This window comes from Zingiber officinale, chromosome 3A (assembly GCF_018446385.1).
Source record: "Zingiber officinale cultivar Zhangliang chromosome 3A, Zo_v1.1, whole genome shotgun sequence".
Lineage (NCBI taxonomy): Eukaryota > Viridiplantae > Streptophyta > Magnoliopsida > Zingiberales > Zingiberaceae > Zingiber > Zingiber officinale.
Window position 1 is genome coordinate 164,254,854 of NC_055990.1, and position 20,097 is coordinate 164,274,950.

The 20,097-nt window shown below is 39.7% G+C and overlaps 2 protein-coding genes across 4 annotated transcripts; both read right to left on the reverse strand.

The window, feature by feature from the left end:
- On the reverse strand, positions 1-4,881 carry LOC122053327 (probable inactive receptor kinase At5g58300). 2 transcript variants are annotated; one of them, XM_042615340.1, is made up of 3 exons: positions 4,391-4,881; positions 1,910-3,247; positions 1-963 (listed from the first exon to the last, which is right to left on the reverse strand). In XM_042615340.1, exons 2-3 carry the CDS (start codon positions 3,159-3,161, stop codon positions 299-301), a joined length of 1,917 nt encoding a protein of 638 aa, XP_042471274.1. In that variant the 5' UTR covers positions 3,162-3,247; positions 4,391-4,881; the 3' UTR covers positions 1-298. The 2 variants fall into 2 exon arrangements, with proteins under 2 accessions (XP_042471274.1, XP_042471275.1); XM_042615341.1 differs by lacking the exon at positions 4,391-4,881 and adding an exon at positions 3,939-4,352.
- Positions 4,882-13,539: 8,658 nt separating this feature from the next.
- LOC122053334 (KH domain-containing protein SPIN1-like) lies at positions 13,540-17,791 on the reverse strand. 2 transcript variants are annotated; one of them, XM_042615351.1, is made up of 7 exons: positions 17,531-17,789; positions 17,361-17,449; positions 16,649-16,800; positions 14,634-14,750; positions 14,445-14,561; positions 14,104-14,247; positions 13,540-14,012 (listed from the first exon to the last, which is right to left on the reverse strand). In XM_042615351.1, exons 1-7 carry the CDS (start codon positions 17,608-17,610, stop codon positions 13,869-13,871), a joined length of 843 nt encoding a protein of 280 aa, XP_042471285.1. In that variant the 5' UTR covers positions 17,611-17,789; the 3' UTR covers positions 13,540-13,868. The 2 variants fall into 2 exon arrangements, with proteins under 2 accessions (XP_042471285.1, XP_042471283.1); XM_042615349.1 differs by having other exon boundaries at positions 17,361-17,791.
- Between the last annotated feature and the right edge of the window lie 2,306 nt (positions 17,792-20,097).

The following is a 20,097-nucleotide window of genomic DNA, read 5'->3' on the forward strand; positions in this document are numbered from 1 at the left end:
TAGAAAATCTCCACTGTTCTGTTCCAAAGATTATGTTCTTTTTGTCAAGTGTGTTTGCCTCAGCAACGCACATAAAATCAACATCATGTTTACATTTCATGGCTTGGAATTGATAAATAGAATAGCTAAAAAACAATGACATCGTGAACCACAATTAATTCCGAAACCAATGGACTTCTTGAGCATAACTAGATGGTTATGCCTAAACATCCTCCACAATAAACTTCACACATCAATATCGAATTAGAAGAACAAAGAACTTACAGAACTAAATACCTAGCCAGAAGGTCTAAATGAGTTAACTTGTGATCTCTGTCTCAGTTTCTGTCTCTGCTTGTGGGGTTTGGACATTGTTGTCATCTTTTGACTTCTCGGAGGATGGTCGGTTCTCTGAGTCAGAGTTATGAATGCCCTCAATCATTCTAATCACTTCGTCCATTTTCGGTCGCTGATCTGGAACTTTTGAAGCACATGCCATGGCAATTTGGAGCATTTGAACCATCTCATCCTCGACATTCTGATGCTTAATCAAATCCACATCAAATACTTCAGCAGTCCACTCTTCTCGGACCACGGATTGAACCCATCTCGGTAGATCAACAACATCATCACGACCAGGAGATTGAAGTGGAGCTTTTCCAGTGAGCATCTCCAGTAACAACACACCAAAGCTATAGACATCAGATTTCTGAGAGTATCTTTTGGTTTCAATGACTTCGGGTGCACGGTAGCCCACGACAACTCTGGATGGGGTTGCTGAAGTGTTCATGAATGGAGCGAGGCCATAATCCGATACACAGGCATCAAGTTGCTGAGTCAGTAGTATGTTATTGGATTTGACGTCTCCATGGATAAATTTTGCACCACCTTCGGCATGAATATGTGCTATACCACGAGCAGCTCCAAGAGAAATCTTTACTCTGGACTCCCAGTCTAACGGAGTCTTTCCAGCACCCTTACTTCCTGCCAATAAAACAAAAGATTAGAAGTTCCTATAAAAAAATATACTTAACAAATCAAAAAGACCAAATGGTTTGATATTCCTAGTGAATAATGATATATCCTTATACAAAGTTAAATAAAAGATACTACAAGATTCATGCCCACACTGTCGTCCCAATTAGGAGTTGACTTGTAATTTTACGACATTTATGAAATTTTAAGTTTGTTTCTTTGAATTAGTTATACTACACGGTATCAGTTGAACTTAAATTTTGAATGTTGTATCATAAATAAAATGTGGCCCACAGGACATTAAACCCAATTATTTTTGCATATAAGAATGTTAATAAAGGAGTCTCAACTCTATAATTATATAGCATCAGTGATATGAATCTTATTCGGTCACTAAATTCTACATAAAGCTCACTTTCAATCTAATGTAGATTAAATAGTCTTCTATACCTCTCTACACTCACACAACCAACAACATTTAACTATATATCTATTAGTTGTCTTTGTACATTGTCATACGATCTTAAACTAGTTTTTCTCGTTTTCCTTATTTATCATCTACGTGCATTGAAACTACTCTGGTTAATATACTATAGACAAATTACTTGTTCACCCTATGCCACAACTCAAATTCAAATAACAGGAAACACACTACCTGTAGATCAACTGATGCTAAATTTACTAGTACTAAATAATGCAAGACTTATTAGCTTAATCAGAGTTGATAAAGGAATATATTAACTAGTAGCTTTACTTCATGAAAAATTAAATTCTCTAAATGAAGATTTGGAAAACAAAATAAAATGTTGAATACTTTCATCCAAGACAAAAGCCATTGCTTATTCCACTAATTACGCATGTTTGGAATAGCATTATTCTCAGATTCAATGTGTCCAGTGGTTTTATTGAATGAACAGGAACTACCAGCCCAGAGACAGGAATTTGAGCAACATACCATGTAACAAGGAGGAGAAGTTGCCAGAAGGAACATAATCATAAATGAGAAGCTTCTCATCTTTGGAGTAATAATAAGCTCGAAGAGGAACTACATTAGGGTGAGGCTTGACCCTTCCAAGCAATTCCATTTGTTGCTCAAACTCTCTCTTTCCAATGATTACTTCCTTCAACCTCTTCACAACAACAGTTGTACCATCTTCTAGAACAGCTTTATATGTGGTCCCATAATTTCCTTTGCCAAGAACCTCTGCAGAAGCTCTTAATAGATCTTCCAAGTCAAAGTTGTACGCACATCCCTCAAAGAAACTCAACTTATTCTTCTCTGCCTCTTGGACACTGCTGCTGTACTCCTCAGGTTTTTCACTCCTTGCACCAAGAGATCCCTTTCCTTTTGATTCTCTGTCACCATCCCCACGTTTCCTCCTGAAGAAGCACAAGAAGACTACAATGACGAGTAGAAGCAGAAGTACTGCTCCACCAGCAGCAATTCCAATAATGGCACCTGTGCTCAATTTTTGCCAAAAGCTTCTTTTTCGTCTTGCAGGGGATACTGGAGGAGATACTCCAGAGCAAGGTGATAAAGGAGATCCACAGAGAAAAGGATTACCCAGAAAAGACTCAGCTGTGAACGTTTGGAGGGATAATGGTATGGGGCCGCTAAGGTTGTTATTACTCAGATTCAGATGCCTAAGCCTGGGAAGTTGAAGATTCGGGATGGGTCCAGACAATGAGTTATTCTCAAGAAGCAATGCACTAAGATGATTAAGGTTCTGGATAGTGGGTGGAATTTCTCCTGCAAAGGAATTGTAGGAAAGATCCAGAAATGTCAGGTTGGAAGATAGTGAAGATGGTATAATTCCAGATAAATTGTTATGTTGAAGGAACAAAGAATGCAACGAAGGAATGGATGGAACATCGGGAGGAAGATGTACGATTAGGCGGTTAGAACGAAGACTTAAGACTTCAAGGGCATCAAGTCTACTAAGAGTATTTGGGGGGATTGTGCCAAAAAGCCCAATGGCTGGCAGCCGGAGACTACGCACGCGAGTATTATCAGGTGTGCATCTTACTCCAACCCACGAGGAACAAATTGGATTATGAGAAGTCCAGTTTAGATTACGGCCATGAGGGACAGAATTAGCAAAGTCTATAAGTGCCTGCTCATCAGACCTTAAATCAGCAATGGCAAATGGTAGGGAAAGTACAAGAAAAGATAAAGGAATTGATATAAAAATCATAAATCGGTCCATTAGAAAAATACTAGGTTAGGGAAAGGGAAAACATAGCATCCCACAAGTAAACTGAGTAGTCAAGTTTATGGAGTTCTTCTGTCCTTCTGCATTGAAGGGGGAAAAAGATATGAGAATCATACACTTGAAATAAGTAGAATAAAATTAATTTCTTTTTTCATCAAACATTATTCAAAGGAAAAGTAGAAAGAACAGAACAAGATTTCTGACCAAATGTTAGAAGTAACAGACCATGATTGACTGCAATTGCATTTAAAAGACTAATATATGACTACCAAGTCAATGTGCACACGAATTAGGATCTCTATGATATTAATGCCATTCAACGTAATATTACTAGCATAAATTGTATCTATTTTCTGGAAAGCATTTGCTATTTCTGCAAGTTGTTTAATGACCACAACAACCAGTTGTATCCCGGTCATTGTTCAGAAGGGGACTACAGCAAGTGCCAACCATCTCTCAACTATAAATTAATGTTCATCTTTTTTTCATTCCATATGTTTTTTTCAAAATTTTCTGCATTAACTGCTAAGATGCCACAATCATTTCCAGAATTAGACCATGATACAAAGCTCCATCACTTCTGAACAAGCATGTAAAAAAACACCTTCAGAGTCAATGTTTGATTTAGTGGTCATGAGAACAAGAGGAAACAACGAAATCCCCAGAGGAAGCCTACTCAATGTTCAGAGGAAACATGAAAATCAAGTACACTGGAATGGACATTAGGAAAAAAAACAAAAGATACTTGATCAAAAGAAAAAAGCTCCGTACTTTTAATACCCTTATCAAAGCAACGCAGAAGCACATTCCTCTTTTCTCTTCTCTGCTTAACCTCTTCACCAACCGAAGAGAAAAGCATGGAGCTATGGAGAAGGAAGCCAACACTATAGTAATTAATGGTTGGCATTACATGCCCAGCCTGGCTCACACCAGACCCACCAATTAAAGCACTAAACAAATTATTACACAGTGACAAGAAAACCAGAAGTAGGTACTTAATTAAGAACCCACAGAGCAACTTAAAATATTAATCTATAATCTCAAATCTTACCCGATTCAACTTCATTGAGTATAATAAGGTCTCATTATTCTCATTAATTATGTTTTCTAAGCAATCATCATCCATGCAGAGGAAATCCGCAAGAAGTTCTTCCGCAGAAAAACAAGATAAAGTCGATTTTAGTAAAGTGCAAAATAGTCAACGACACTTGGATATTACTCACCAGAGTGTAAGAACTCGGAGCTCCGGAGGGACAGATCTGTAATCGAACCCAATCATTAAACTTCTCCACTCGAATCTAAAATCCGTCGGGAACTCGAAGGCGTTCGTTCAACAACGAATTCGTCCTCAAATCTCCAAAACTTCCGCTACATCCAACAGACCAAGATCAACCTCCGGCGAACTTACGGCGTTCCACTAAGAAACGGAGGAGCTGAAATCGAAGCTGGGTGTGCGAAAACCGAGAGACCACTGGAGGAAAACAAGGGCATTGCTTCAAGACCACGCCTAAACAGCCCCGTCGAAACACCGAGAGGGAATCAGAGTTCCTCCCCTTCCCATATCCCGAGATCGCACACCGAAACCACATCAAGCTCCATTGAAGCTCTCCCGTCAGTGCTGTTCTCGGCCAACCGCACCCTCTTTCTCCCGCAACAAAAGGGCCGGGGATCCAACGCCGACAGTGTGCTTATACTCAAGCATAACTTATGGGCAGCAGCAATAGCATGAAGCAAAAAACTTGCCAAAGAACCCTTCAAGTATAATTATTTTTATATTTTTATATTTTTATTTTTTATATATTTTAGATGAGGCCCTTGAAATAATATGTTTTCAGTTTAACCATCTAAGATCTTAAAAAGGGATGAATAAAAAAAGATAAATAAAATAAAATAAAAAAATAAATATGCTGAATGAGAGTAGCGTGGCCCCCATCCGAGCAATAACTTCCCCTACACTCTATCCATACGCTCCTGGTATTTACTCACTGTTTGACGTAGCAAGCCAGACAGGGTAAAGAGCCGGGAATAACGTTAACAACATTCTGTACGTTTAACGTGGGATATAAACTGATCTGCCATTCTAGTCCAGTGAGATGAGGGTGCTAGTAGAGTAGCAGCAGTCCAATGGCCCAGACTTAGGCTGGTATAGCTACGGGTCACTCAGGTCTGGGCTCATGTCAAGTAGGATAGCACGATCCCGGATGAAGATGGGCGGGCGCCACTGCCAGCAGTGCACTACTAATGAGTGCACCCATCCCCAGGACTGGTTATTATGGTGGGTTGAGTAGTTGAAATCCACCTACTTGCGTCCCGGGACAGGTAGCCAACTCAATTTGCTGCTGGTCCAGTCCAGAATCAAACCAGCAGCAGACCAAAACAAGAACTTGCTTCTAATTACTAGACAACTTATTGATGATATTTCTGCTTCATAGTAATACGGTACCAACATAAATTCACCGAACACGGTTGTTGGCCAAAATCGACTATGAATCCGCTTTAAACGTGAGATCATGATGAGTTGCTGCAGCACGTCTCGACGTGGCTACGAGAACGGTGTTTATTCTAGGGCCCACTTGGAGTTCTATCGTGGTTTGAAGATTCTTGATTCTTCAAGAACTAAGTGAAAGCTTATAAAGCTTATAGGGAATGCGTGTTTATGATTCTTCGTGCCTGTGAAAGAAAGCAGATACCTCGTATGGATTCCAGGGAATTAAGTTTATTAACGCGTGCTTAGACAGTTAAATAACTAGCTAGGACAATACATGAGCCATAACAAGCAATGCTGTCACAAAATAGAAAGTAGGATAGTTTGGGGTAGCAAAGTAGAGTCGACACTTCGTGGTTGATTTTTATTGTACCTGATTCAAGAGCTCCGAGAGGATCCACTGAACTCCCCTGTCAGCTCCAGTTCGCGAATTGAAATGGCCTTTGGAGATAGCAACAACCTCATCTATGAGTATAATTGCAGAAGCATTTTCTTTAGCGAGACAAAATAACAAAATTAATTATAACTCTCGGATGTTGAATGCAAAGGTTTTGCCTCAAGGTTCCAGTTCAAAGAAGAAGGTCATACGTTATATGGCAAAAACTAAGTAGAAGCCACAAGGACATTGATCTGGTGATAAGGGCTCATTCCTCATAAGGTCGTTGTCACGATAGAAGTTAAAATCTAGGCGGTCAATGTTCCTGTATCGCTGGTCGGTCGGGTAACCCACTCGCTCGATCGGTCAACGCCCCCGGCAAGGCATACGTCGAGCGACCAGCTCGCTCGGACTTACATCGAACCTCGGAACCGGCGAAGTGGGATCGCCGCCGAACAGTCACTCAGACATAGCTCGGCACAACAATGGAGCTCTGACAATAGAATGTCGACCAAGCGGTCACTCCACTCGACCCAAAAGCCAAACCACCCGGACGACTGAGGGCTGGCTGAACGGCCAGCTCGCTCGGTCCACTAACAAACAAAAAGAGGATTAGCCGATATCCTTGTGGGACTCGTGCCACCAACAGACGGTATGGTTAGAGGGTCATCGCCAGGGAACCCCTCCCTGACTTGGCACTGACGCTGTTGTGATTGTAAGATCCTCCAGCTTGGAGTCCACCAACGATTAACAAGAACATCATATTCCTCAACATTCATCGCCTCGACCCTCAGGCACAATCAAACATCAATTATAAACTAATCTTGAGCTTGCTTAACTTTCTGATTTGCATAAAAATCTATAGCTTTTTAACAATGAGGAATGACATGGAGAAGCATTAAATACGGGAAGAAAAAATAATATTTAATAACTCACAACTCACATCACCATTGCATATAAAAAAAAACCTAGCAAAAATCAAGGAAAAACTATTCCATTTGCTAATTAAATAATTTGTCAACCATAATTTTTGGCATAAATTGATTCACACAAGAAATTGACACAAAAAAAACTGTAAAAATGTATTATTTTGTTTTTGTTAGATTGTACTAAAAGCACAATCAACCTCACGAGATAAAAATTGATTGTTGTTATTATAGTATTATACTAAAAGCACGATCAATCACCCAAAAGCTTATGAACAAATTCAGAACCAATAACTCTTTTTTAAAAAAAAAAATAGCAATTTTATGATGAGTCAACCTTGGTGAGCATGGTTTTGCTTGTACCCAGTGTATAATAGATAAGCACACCTCTTAGTGGATCTATACCAATTTGCTTGTACATCTCATGAAATTTTAATGGTAACTCAATGGTCTCCTGAATCTCCTATTTGTTAATGTCAAAAACGTACCACAAATCTTGTACAAACAAAGAAGAGTAACAATCACCACAATACTTAACTTGTCCTCCTGATGCTAATTGTTGAAGAAAACGCCTAAATATTATGGTTACAATGTGATAAGGTAGCAAATGAGTTTACCAAACTTCCTCGAAAATACAAAACACAGAATATACTTAAAATGTCTTTCTACTTTACAAAATTTAAGAATGTATGTACGTACCAATCAAGGAAATTATGTGCAGACGTCTAGCAAAAGAAGATAGATAATTGGCTACATCAAATAATATCAAGGACCTCTGTTGTACATAGAGATGAACTGCTGAATATTTCCTTTTTGCCCCAAGCTCAACTATCAGATACAAATTTCCAATATATGATCTTTCTACTTGATCAAACAAGATGGAGAAGAACAACAAATTTAACTATCAAAAAGAAATTGAGCACCCTCTAAATAATGATATATTTTGGCAAGCAAAGTATTACCAAAATCTGCCACTTAGCATATATCAACATATAGAATAATTATGCTTTACCAAATATTACTTTATATTTTAGCATGCACTAGTTTGTTTGTGAAAATTCACTATCTAGTCATAGTTTTTGCTCTGTAATTATTACTTCCTTCCAATAGATGTAGTTTCAGTATGCCGTCCTATACTTCTGTTAGTAATGGATGCTTTTTCTAAGACATCTATGCTTGTCACATGTTACAAGTGTTGGAAATGTGAATGGAACAAAGAGGTGAAGACGAAGAGATTTTATTGTGCATGAGTTGTTAGTTCCACATTAAAAGTCTTTTGATTTTATTGTTGTTTTAAATTATGGCACATGCATTAATGTTATAAACATATATATGGGGAGAGACTCTCTCACGTATGAGTGCGCAGGGGTGATGTAAATCTAGGGTCCGGATTATACTGAACCAAGGTTGACTAGTGTACGAGTACGACATGCGCACGTTGAATGCCGGACTGATCGAGATAAGATTTGTCCAAGTGAATAAACTAATATTTTACCACCTAAATCTCTTTTTGCTACTTGCTCAAGAGTGTAACGGAAGCATTAATATGAAATTAATGGTGATTCCGTAACATCTCGATATTAATAGCGACATTAAACTCATTAATGGTGATTTCATAATGTTTCAGTATCAATGGCGACATTATGTTCAACCGATTAATAATGATTCCGTAATCTCAGCATTAAGAAAGATATTAAATCCATTAATGACAATATTAAACCCAACATTAAATAACCATAATTTGATCATTCATTGCAGACAAGGTGAAAGCTCATATGTAAGAGGCTAGATCTTAGCAGAGCGAAAGAATTCCTCCACATTTGTTCCCCGATTCTTTTCTCTCAGTCGTGCATCCGTTCGCTGAACTACTTGTGATAGCACTCAGGTGTATCATTGGTTCGCCACGAACAACCAGTGCTTAGTTGCGTGCGTGGTTTTGTCATTGTATCCTGGGACATAGACAACCCGAGAGAACCTCGAAGCACAGCCGGAGGTGGGACAAATCTGTTTCAAGGAAACTGCATTGAACACAGACCTCGGTATCTTAGTCGGCAAATTCTCTTCTCAATTCGACTATCGACTCCCGATTCTGCTACGCACCGCATCGACTCTGCAACTTAGACTATCGGAAGCTTGGCAAAACCAGCCCCGCTGGCAGCCTGAGACTATCCGCTCAGGTATCTCAACATATAAGTTAAAATTGATTTTGTGTAATTTCAATTCTATGATTTCCCTAATATCTCTGACAACAGATTATCCAACAACAAGTCCACATTATTGAGTGAGCTAAGATCACCTCAATTACTAAGATACAACTTCTAAATCAAATATTAAATGAGCAAACTTCGTATCTATTCAAAAAAAATGTATCATATCACACTTATTTCAGTAGGGTAAACCAATTACTGAAGATCCTTCTTTTAATCGGATTATAGTTCACTGAATTACCCAAAATGATTAAAGTTTTGATGGTTCTTCCTGGTCATAACAAGAATACCCAAAAATTGTTAGATATATGTGAATGGAAAAGAGGTGGAAGAGGCATGAAGCTTCACTATGAATGAGACTTTAGTCTCACATTGGGAGTTTCAAGGCATATTAGTTGGTTTATATTGATTCACATGTTGATCAATATCCCATGGGTCAAGGTTGACCAGGTTGACTAAGCTTAAGTCTTGATTTGGATTTCGATGTTTGACAATGTATAAAGATTGCAGGTGCAATCGTCCGTTTGGAGAGATTGTTGGAACAATTCATAACTGGTCAATGTTTGATCAGGTTGACAAGAAGAAGAGTCAAGTAAGTCAAGGTTGACCGACCTAACTGGAGGTTAGGCAAGGATAAGTCCAACAGAAAGGTTGGCAGAAGAGGAAAATCCAAGTGGGTCAGTGTTGACCGGACACTTGGTGTTGAAAGTCCTGATGAGTGAAGCCAAGTGAAAGACCTAGTGAGTGAAACTAGGCAGATGAAAAATCTTAGTGAGTGAAGTTAGGTGAAAGACCAGGTGAGTGAAGGCGGGCATATGAAAAATCCTGGTAAGTGAAGCCAGATAGTTGGAAAGTCCTAGTGAGTGAAACTAGGCAGTTGGGAAAATTCTGATGAGTAAAGCTAGGTAAAAACTCATGATTAGTAAAATCAGGCATGAGAAAAATCTAAGTGGGTCAAGGAGAACCGCACTTAGTGATCGGAAGTCAAACAAGAAGTTGGCAAAGAGAAAGTCCAGATGAGTCAAAGGTTGACCAAACACTTGGTAGTCATAAGTCCAATAGGGAGTTGGTATGGAACTAGGAAGTTCAGACGTAGCAAACTTTCGAAAGTCATAACTTTTGACTCAGATATCGGAATGAGGTGATCTCGGATGTGAAACGAAGCTCGTTTCAAGCTCTACACATTTTGCTACTTTCCAATCGATTGGCCAATCGATTGGGGGAGTCAATTGATCAGCCAACCAATTGGTTGACGAAGAAACAAGGCAAAATGTCTTGGTCAATTGGCTAATCAATCAAGATCTTCCCCAATCAATTGGTCAATTGATTGGGAGAGTTTGGGAGTGAATAGTGAGGTTGTGAATAAATTCGGTGATCAATTGAAGCTTTCAATCAATCAGGTGATCGATTGAGAGCGTTTCTTCACGACGAACGGTGAGTTTCCCAATCGATTAGTCAATCTATTGGGAGAAGATTTCTGCGAAGCACAGTAAGAGCACAGAGGCGCTCTGAATTGATCGGTCGATCAATTCAAGCCTCCCCAATCGATTGGTCAATCGATTGAGATATGACCGTTGTGCAGGTTGCGAGGTTTGGATGACTGGGATCGCTAGGATCTGACGTGGCAATTGATTGGGAGTAGACCCAATTGATTATGCGCCCTAAAAGCACAGATATAAAGGCAACGATGAGTTCAAATGTCAGATATCTCTTCTCCATCTTCTCTGCCAGTTCTTGGAAGTTTTGGGAGGAAAAGTGCAGCTGCATTTCCCATCTTCAAGAGGCATTCAAAGCAAAAAAAAACTCGAGGATTCAAGGTTCAAAGTGTCAAGTCATTTTCGATTTGTATTTAAGTTTTGTTTTCTTGTTTCGAGTTGTATTTTCTTATTCTTGAGTTGTAGAGGTTTCTCCACCTCCGGTTGTTTCGAGAATAAGTTGTTTCCATAGTGCAGAGTGTGTTCAGCGTGGATCCTTGGATTAGTCACCTCATCTTGAGGTGGATACTAAGTAAATCCTACTTGTTAGCATTAAGAGCTTGCTTTGAGTTTATCCGCTGCAAAATCAACATCGACGAAGCGAGCTAGTGACCGAGACAAGCTATTCACCCCCCCCCCCCCCCCTCTAACTCCAAAGTGTCCCAATATCACATGCATTGATGATGTGAACAAATGCATAGAGAGAGACTCTCTATCACACGTGGCATGTGGATGCACAGGGGATGCAAATCCTGGGCCCAGATTGCACAGAACCAAGTTGACTCGTGTGCGAGCACGACCTGCACGCGCCGAATGCCAGACCGATCAGAGCAAAATTTGTCCAAGTGGAACAACCAATATTTTGTTACATAAACTTTTTGCAACTTATTTAAGGGTGTAACGGATGCATTAAAATAAAGATTAATGCAGTCGAGTGAAACGTTAGCATTTCACAGCTGGCGAATAATGATCATTAAACGATCATAAACGCTGCCCAACATTTTGCTACATAAATTTTTTGCTACTTATATAAGGAGGTTGCGACCACAGACAAAAGGTTACACGCTCAAAAAGTTGAAGTTCTCCACCTACGTTCACCTTCTCTTCTGTCGTGCATCTCTTGCTCGGCGGAGTGCAGTGCCCGTAATAGCAATCGAGTACCTCTCAGTTTGCCATAACCATTAGTGCTTTGTGGGAATTACGGTGCACCGTTGTATCCTGGGAAACAGACGACCCGAGGAAACCTCGAAGCACAGCCGAAGGTGGGGTGAATATGTTTCAAGGAAACTACGATCCTCGCAGGCCTCAGTCCATCCGCTCGCTCGAATTCTGTGTTCGCTTGGACGCTAACTTGGTCGGCCTTTGTGTTCGCTCGGCCCTCTGGTCGCCCAGCCCCTTCTTCGCTCAGTTGCACGCCCGTCCGTTCGCTGCTCGCTTGGCCACTTCTCCGCTCGGCTACACGCCTATTCAGCCTCTGCTCGCCCGACCCTTCTCCGCTCGGCTGCACGCCCATTTGGATTCAGCTCACTCGGTCAGTTTGCTCGGCCACTCGCTCAGTTGCTCGCCTAGTTCACTCGGCCGCTCATTCGCTTGGTCGTTCGGCCGCTCGGCCACTTGGTCTACGACTCGCTCATCCGACCGCTCACTCGCTCGGCCTCTTTGCTCACTCGCCCGGTCAATCACTTGGCCAGCCGCTCGCTCAGTTTGCTCGGCTGTCCACTCACTTGCCCGGCCGGTCACTCGTCTACATTCAGCACTTAGTAAAAATCAACCCCTGCTGATAGCTTAAGATTATCTATTCAGGTCATCTCGACGGATAAGTTAAATTTAATTTGATGTATTTAAATTCAATTAATTCTTAAAATCTTGGCAATAGATTATTTTATCCAACAAAACCGTTATCAAACTATCACCGACCCCACCTCATCATACATGTTGAAACCAGGGACTATTTCCATCTCAATGCTTGCTTGGTCTTTTGATGGATAATGGATTATAAGAGAGAAAAAAATACTCTATTTCAGCAATTTAAATGGAAGAGTCTCCTTAAAAAAAGTAAAAGTATCGATTTGTAGCCTGCATCTCATTTGCAAGAGATATTGAATTTTCCAAACCCCTAATCCTTAAATACTTAAATCAGAACGGGATGGTTTCAACTATGAAAGTATAGTGAAAATATCAAACATTGCACGTAAATCACTGAAGTGAAAGTTTTAGGCTTTTACCACTCACATTGCAGGTGGCGTCTGGCCTCTCAATTGGCTGAGGTGGGATACGCTTGAATCGGAATCGGCATCGGGGTGCAAAACATCGGCGATGGCATTGCAGTGACGATGAAACGCGACGGACACAAGAAGGTTTGAGGAGTTCCCGATTGATAGTGCTCATGGATTCCGGACGCACCGATTGTGATTGACCATCCACAAGCGAGGGGATTTTAAAGATATATCTCACACGCTTTGCGTGCGGCCGAGGGATTGTCTCTGATCGAGGGTTGTGATTATATCACGCTCGTGCTACCAAATCATCTACCGTTCATTTTCCCGCTCTGTTTGTTCGTCTTCGATTTTTGTAATGAAGTTAAGGAATTTCTATAATTAGTAACTTTCTATTGTAGATTTTTTTTTTAATTTTAAATTATATATATACCAATTGGAAGCAGAAAATTCATCTCCATAACTCAGCATAAAATAGAGGAGAGCTGAAAACAATAAACGATACTGATACCGAAGTTAGCTGAGACAAAGATCGAGACTGAGATTGATACCAATACTGATTCTATTCGCCCAACTTTGAATTAGTATCACCTTTGTATCTTCCAGTCTGCTTCTTTGCTAAACAAATCCCACTGCTCATCAACAGAAGAGGAAACAATCAGATGTACCTTCTCTGACACTAAAACATGAAAGCATTCAACCTCAGAGCATTGTTCATTTGTTCATCAGTCAAGAGGCACAGTATCAGTCGATCAAAGTCGACAAGCGAAAATGAATAAAATGAATGTTCCTGGTTTACATCACATTTAACTCAGCTTTACTGAACATGGACAGCAACACCATAAGTGCTTCGGCAAAACCTTCTCTCTTTTGAAAGAGAACTGTGGCTAGATCAACATAAGCATGCACGTCACAGTACAACTCCATTTCAGAAGCTAATCTTTAGAAGGGATTTGATGAGATACCAACAGAGCTAGCGTTTGATGAAAATAACCCCTGGGAAACATCATATAATTCTACTGTCCCATTTTTGCTCGTTTCATCCCGTTGTTGAAAGGAGAAACACTGCCATTTGGACGAGGGCTGACCTCTCTTAGACTAGAATTTAGCATTGCTAATTCTCGGAGCTGCTGTCTTTTGTAGAAATCCTGTGACTCGTCCTGTGATAATAGTTATACGGTTCAATGAGTCTCTTTTATATGCTCATCTGTGGATAGATAAGGAATGCTCAAGTTACTTAGAAATACTCACAACTGGTTTTAGTAACTCTTCTATAATTTCCTGTGCATCTCTCAATCTTCTATCAATGACATTCGCAGGCAACTCAGCCTCAATCAAGATATGCAATGGATCATTCAAGTGTTCATAACCTGATCTTCCTCTCAATTTATTCTCCTTCGAAAGAACATTAGCTCAAGGTTTAATACTGTTGTAGTGAGATGACCATCGTTCACAGACAAATTAGATTTTAAAACAACAAGATGAAACTAATATTTCATAGCATGCTTTATATTGCATGCTTTTTATTTTATAGTTCCAGAAAGGTGGACATTAGATAATGCTATATAAGAAGTTATCAAACTTTTTGTTACCTGAACAGGATCTTTTATTGAGCCACTTCCTCTTATATAAATGCGGCATCCTGTTGACGCTTCAATTCTTTTCAGGGAATTTCCCCTTGGCCCGAGAAGACGCCCAACAAAATTGAACTAAATGCCATATAAAAGGGTGAGCAACAGTTCAAAGAACAGAACAAAAGATGTATAGGGTAAAAGACATACACTAGGATAAGCATCGACTGGAATTTCTAAACGCAAAATTTTCTTTAAGGTGGAGGAACTTGGAGATGTAGTTGGTACTCGCCAATCCACGGCAACTTCTTGAGGAAAACCTATTCTCTTATCAAGGATTAATTGTAATTCTCAATGCTAGGTAGGGAGAAAATATTCAATTTCAATCATTATGGCAGTTAGCAACCAAAACACCTAGAAAGTTTAACGAATATATCAAGGCTTCCTCTATTTCTTGCAAAAAGGGAACATTTTACCTTACCAGACTATGTTAGTGATAATTCACAGTTGTTAACCCATTCTCTGTAATTTAATGAGGATTCTTAATATGATTTAAAAACACTCACAACTAAGTTTTCTTAACTTGGAACACTTGTGGGAATTTAGAAAATATCAAGACAATTGTCATTGAAGAAATGAAGTAATATATTAAATAGCCATTGTATGTCCATATGAATGAATCCAATTGCTAACTATATATATTGCTTAGTTAATCAGATCTGTTTTCCAGGGACTCCTAACACCAAGGACATTATAAAAAAGGAAGCATGCATTCAAATAGGGGAAAAAAGGAAGGAAATACTGAATTAGTGTAAATCTTTTCTTACAAGATGTTCCACGTCTAGCAATTTGATGTAGATATACTAAGAAATTAATAATTACTCTATTGATGATTAGCCTACATAAACAATTAACCGGTTGTCTCAACTCAACCAAGTTCATTTCCAAACTAGCTTTGGATAAATGTCAGAGTGTCCACCCTTTTTAACAGAACATTAGTATAGACTAAAAATCAGACAATAATTATCTGCAAAGATGTTGAATTAGAGAATATTGGGTGGGTCTTCTTTTCAAAGTAGAGCAGTGTTTAGCCCCATGGTGATTAGTGGTTAGCCAATTAATTCAGATAAGTGGTTAGCTAATTAATATCAACCTACTATTAGAGCAGGAGGCCAAGGGTTCAAATAATACCAATCTGTTCCTTCTGCGTCATGGGTCTGAGATTTGTGTTTGCTTAGAAATCTAGCAGCCTAGGACATTATATGTCAACGACCAATATATTGCAAGAGCTATGAGAGACCTTGGCAACATCTTTCAAAGCGCTCAATCTTGGCATTCATTGTATCAAATGCTTAACTAGGTTTACCTTTGCTAGTGGTTCAATGTTTGACCTTGGCAACAACTTTCAAAGTGGCACCCTCAATCTTAGAATTCATTGTATCAAATGCTTAACAAGGTTTACCTTTGCCAGTGGCTCAATGTTTCAAGACCTAGGCCTATGTGGCGGCCAATTATGGATAGGGGATATTTCTCTTCTAAGCAGTAGGAATTGACAACCACTGACTAAATGCAGTAATTCATGATTTTTGTGCAGCCAGTTCTTCCATTTCAGTAACCAGATCCTGTACTTCACAATTCTGGCATTGTGATTGTGCAGCATGTGTCACTTTGAAGATGTTTTTATGCTGCAGAGAGTGAGGCATTCCTATCAGTCAATTAGATTTTACAGGTACTAGATCCTGTACTTCTTTATCAGGCCTCGGTATTAGATTTTATGCTGTAGAGAAGCTTAGTGGCATTTTCTTTGGCTCCTCGGATGTTGTATCATCTTCATCAAAAACTTGAAGTCTCTCTCTCTACACTATTGTACTCATGGCAAATTAGTTGCTGACTTGGAAATGCCAAAAATCAGGCCTGAGAAAACAGGCTAGATCATCTTCGGTCATGAGACAACTTCGGCCTAGATGTTAATAGAGTTTGTCCATACATATAGTTGATCTATAGTAGTGTTTCCTAACTATGCTGATGTACCAAATTTTCTCTAGATGCATTCAAGTGACTAATTCTGTTCAATCAAATCTTTCAAACAAAATTGTTAAATTAAAACACATTTCCAAATAATCAAACAAGAGAGATAGATTACCTACTCAGGATCCAACACATCATTGTGTAAAGAAAAATCATTGTCTATTCTAAATTGACTACGACAATTCACACATTGCTACCTCCTGTGGAGATCCAACCCAGCCACCATAACCAGGCACCCTGGCATTAGAAATAAGGGTAGAAATAGCCATGGGACTGGGACTTCTATGCCGCAGCTGGTTATTGTCATCAAAACCTTGAACATGAAGCGTACCTGAGACTCGCATTATCTCTGCAAGCAAATTATTGTTGGAACACTATGTGAGACAAATAGCATCCAACATACATGGCTCACTCATACTTGAAAAGAAAAAATAATAGATCGCCTTACATGATGATCTCTACCAATCTACCATTTGTTGGCACTCGGTAGTAAAAAGAATTATCATAATATAAATGATAGACAATTACCTATTGGCAACAAAAAAATCCATAATTTACAACAAGAAATGGTATTCATAAAAATTTCTCCCAGTAAACTATACAATCCAATACCAAAGGAAACATGAAATGCATAGATGACTAATGTAGTGATTGGAAAATTGAAGACAGTAGTAGTTCATACAAAAGTGTAAATACATATGTATAAGCTATAAATCATAAAAAGAACCTAAAGAGGAAGGCATATGTAAGAACAAGATTAAAGAAGCATCAACTCTACAACAAGAAGTGTGTATCGACTGAAGAGAGGTCCTGTCCTGAAATTCTTGTATAACAGGGGAAGATGAACAGACACATCACGAGTTGATGATCGAAACTGAAAACCTTATGAACCCTAAAAAAACTCCTAACCTTGATTCACTAAGCGGCTACATATAGGAAGAACCTGCATGAAAGGTCCCAGCTTTTGATGTTCTGCTAACAGCTCCGCTAGGTAGTGACTGTTACAGCGATAAGAAGAGTCTAAATCATCACAAAGCCCAAATATTTGGACAAGAAATGGGAGAAATCTGCTGCTATACCTGTCGACGTCCGTTGTGCTTCTTATCTGTGGGGAGACAACTCTGGCAGGGGAGAAGCCGTGGCCGTATAAGCCAGACATGCTGGTGGAGAGCAAAGAGAAATTAGAGAGCGCCCAGCTTTGGGCACCGGAAGAAGGCTTCAGACCTCAGCCCCCTTTATCGGTGCGAGGACAGCGCTATGACTCACAGAAGAAATATATAGCAGGGAGTAAAAAGAGGCTTAGGAGAGAGATTATAGAGCGGTCCTGTGGATGCTTCTGAGGAACCGAGCAGGTATAAATAGGTGCATGGATACGGGAAGAGAGGCATACTGCTGAAAGCTTGTCATTTAGATTAAAAAGTAGTGTAATTTATCTTTTCATTGTGCTAAAATTAATAACTTGGGATGGTGCTACAATACTATAATGGAATCTCAATCTCAGTAGCTAGAGATCATCCATAGAGTCTCGATAGAACACATGAGTTTGTCAGAATGGTCCCGGAACATGAAATTAATTTTGTAGAGTTTATTGACTCAATACCTTGCATATATTTGGTTGATGTGTCCATCGTCTGGAAAAGAGGAGAGCAGAATCTTGCTGCTGACTTTGAAGGGACTCCAACTTTGTATACGATATCAGATGCACCCTTTTGGGAGACATATGTGAAATGGTTAATGGACGGAGTAGTCTTGCGAGACTTGACGGAGTCAATGGCCAAGAAGATGGTTGGGCTCATCGACGAGAGTTTTTATTGTTTTCACATGAGAATGAAAGACTTTGGCTAAAGCGGCTGCAGGTGCAGGGACATGACATCGCCCATGAAGCAATCAATAATTAACATCACACCTTCCTTGTTAGCCTTTTCTTCCCATCTCGAGGAAAGTAAAAATTGCAGAGTATTAGGCCCAAATCGTACGCTGTATATCAGTATATGATCGCCGAGTCAAGCAAGTTTTGATTACTTAGGAACATATCACATCGGTAAACAGTAGACCTGCTCAGTTCCTTAAAGTATCATGCATCTCTGCCACCAATAATTCATAAATCATAATCAAACAACTGTTGCGAGTATTTCTTTTAATTACATATTAACACGCAGCTGAGTTTAAGAATCCGAGCTCGCGTACGTAGACGTAGTAGTTCAGATAGATACTCCAATGTGTTTAATAGAGAAATTATGGCAAATTAGACCAGAGAGGAACGCATTAAAGCTGGTGCAGTGCGAGAACAAGCTGATAAATAATATAATTGGAGTGAGGAAGGAAGGACAGTGGCAGTGTAGAGTAAGAGTAGATATTGGTGGAGCATAGGATTCCCTGGAGAAGTAATATAAAAAGCACATGGCAAGGCACGTTGAGATGGGCAAGGGACAGATGTGTAGGGGTTCGCCCACAAAAGCTCCCTCCTTTTCTCAAACCTCCTCGGCCTCGCACATGTGCCACCATTGCCCCCCTCCAATAAAGTTAAATTTGTGTGAATCCATAGCAGTTGGTGGGGAGTGGGAAGTCCATTACAAACAAACAAACAAACAACCAGACAGCTCTCTGCTCTCTAACACTGGGGGCTCCGAATCTTGATGGCATTGTTAATGGCTACTTAGTTCGGCGTGCAGCGCACGAGGATGGCACACGTGAGGTGAGGTGCGGTGAGGTAAGGTGAGGGCTCTGCTGTTTCATGGGGATATTCAAGATGGATGGGTTGTGCCTGGAGTTGGCTTGAATCCATGACAAAGGAACAACTTTGCTGAAAGTTGTATACATTTTGGAGGGATTCAGCATATATATTTAATTTTATTCGTCAAAGCCAAGGAGGGGATTTGGAGAGGAGGGGAGTTGTCATGGTGTGTGTCATCTTTGTCTGCCTACGTACAACACGAACAGTGCTGCAAAATAGCTATTTCAGAGTTTGGGCAATTGCCGTATATTTAAAAAAATATGAGCAGAATATAACTGTCTTCTCGGATGAAAACATTTGCCATTCTTTGGGGTGTATTTTAAGGAGTCAGTAGCGTCGAGCAGTGAAGCGAAGCCCTGCAGGATGGGATGCTCTACGGCCAAAATGGATACTTTATATTGAGGACTAGTTTACAATAAGAATAATCAAGCATCGGCATTTATTGGCATTTAAACTAAAATCATTTTTTCAATATATTATAGCATTTAGTGACGAATTCTAGAAAAAAAATGAAATTATTAGTTTATAGATTATAATAAATAATCTATTTTCAGACCAGATAATTGGATTATTAATTCCGCTTTTGTGAACTATGAAACACCGATGAATTAACATGGTGACCGACTTCCACTGAAGGGTTCTGGAAATTGCATACAAATACTATTAAAGGGGGAGAAAAATCGTCAGTAAGAGGGCAGTGAGGGGTCTCTGACGCAGCTACTCTGACGATCAAATTAGAAGCGAAGGGAGCAAAGTAGTAATGTCAATAGAAGAAAGTATGAGATTATGCGCGTGTGTACCTATACCAGTAGAGAAGAATCCCTTTTATAATATCTCTCACAATTTTCGCATAAAATGAGACATCAGTTCACTGCCAGACAACTTGTCTAATCATCATGCTTCTACCGTATC

Excerpts from the sequence above, each read along its gene's own strand:
- LOC122053334 (XM_042615349.1), bottom strand. The coding sequence starts at position 17,610 with ATGTCTGGCTTATACGGCCACGGCTTCTCCCCTGCCAGAGTTGTCTCC. Across the intron at positions 14,562-14,633 it reads CAGTCGATGCTTATCCTAGT|TTCAATTTTGTTGGGCGTCT; the intron begins GTATGTCTTTTA and ends TATGGCATTTAG. Across the intron at positions 14,013-14,103 it reads AAGAGTTACTAAAACCAGTT|GACGAGTCACAGGATTTCTA; the intron begins GTGAGTATTTCT and ends CTATTATCACAG.
- LOC122053327 (XM_042615340.1), bottom strand. The coding sequence starts at position 3,161 with ATGGACCGATTTATGATTTTTATATCAATTCCTTTATCTTTTCTTGTA. Across the intron at positions 964-1,909 it reads CTTCTCCTCCTTGTTACATG|GAAGTAAGGGTGCTGGAAAG; the intron begins GTATGTTGCTCA and ends TTTTATTGGCAG.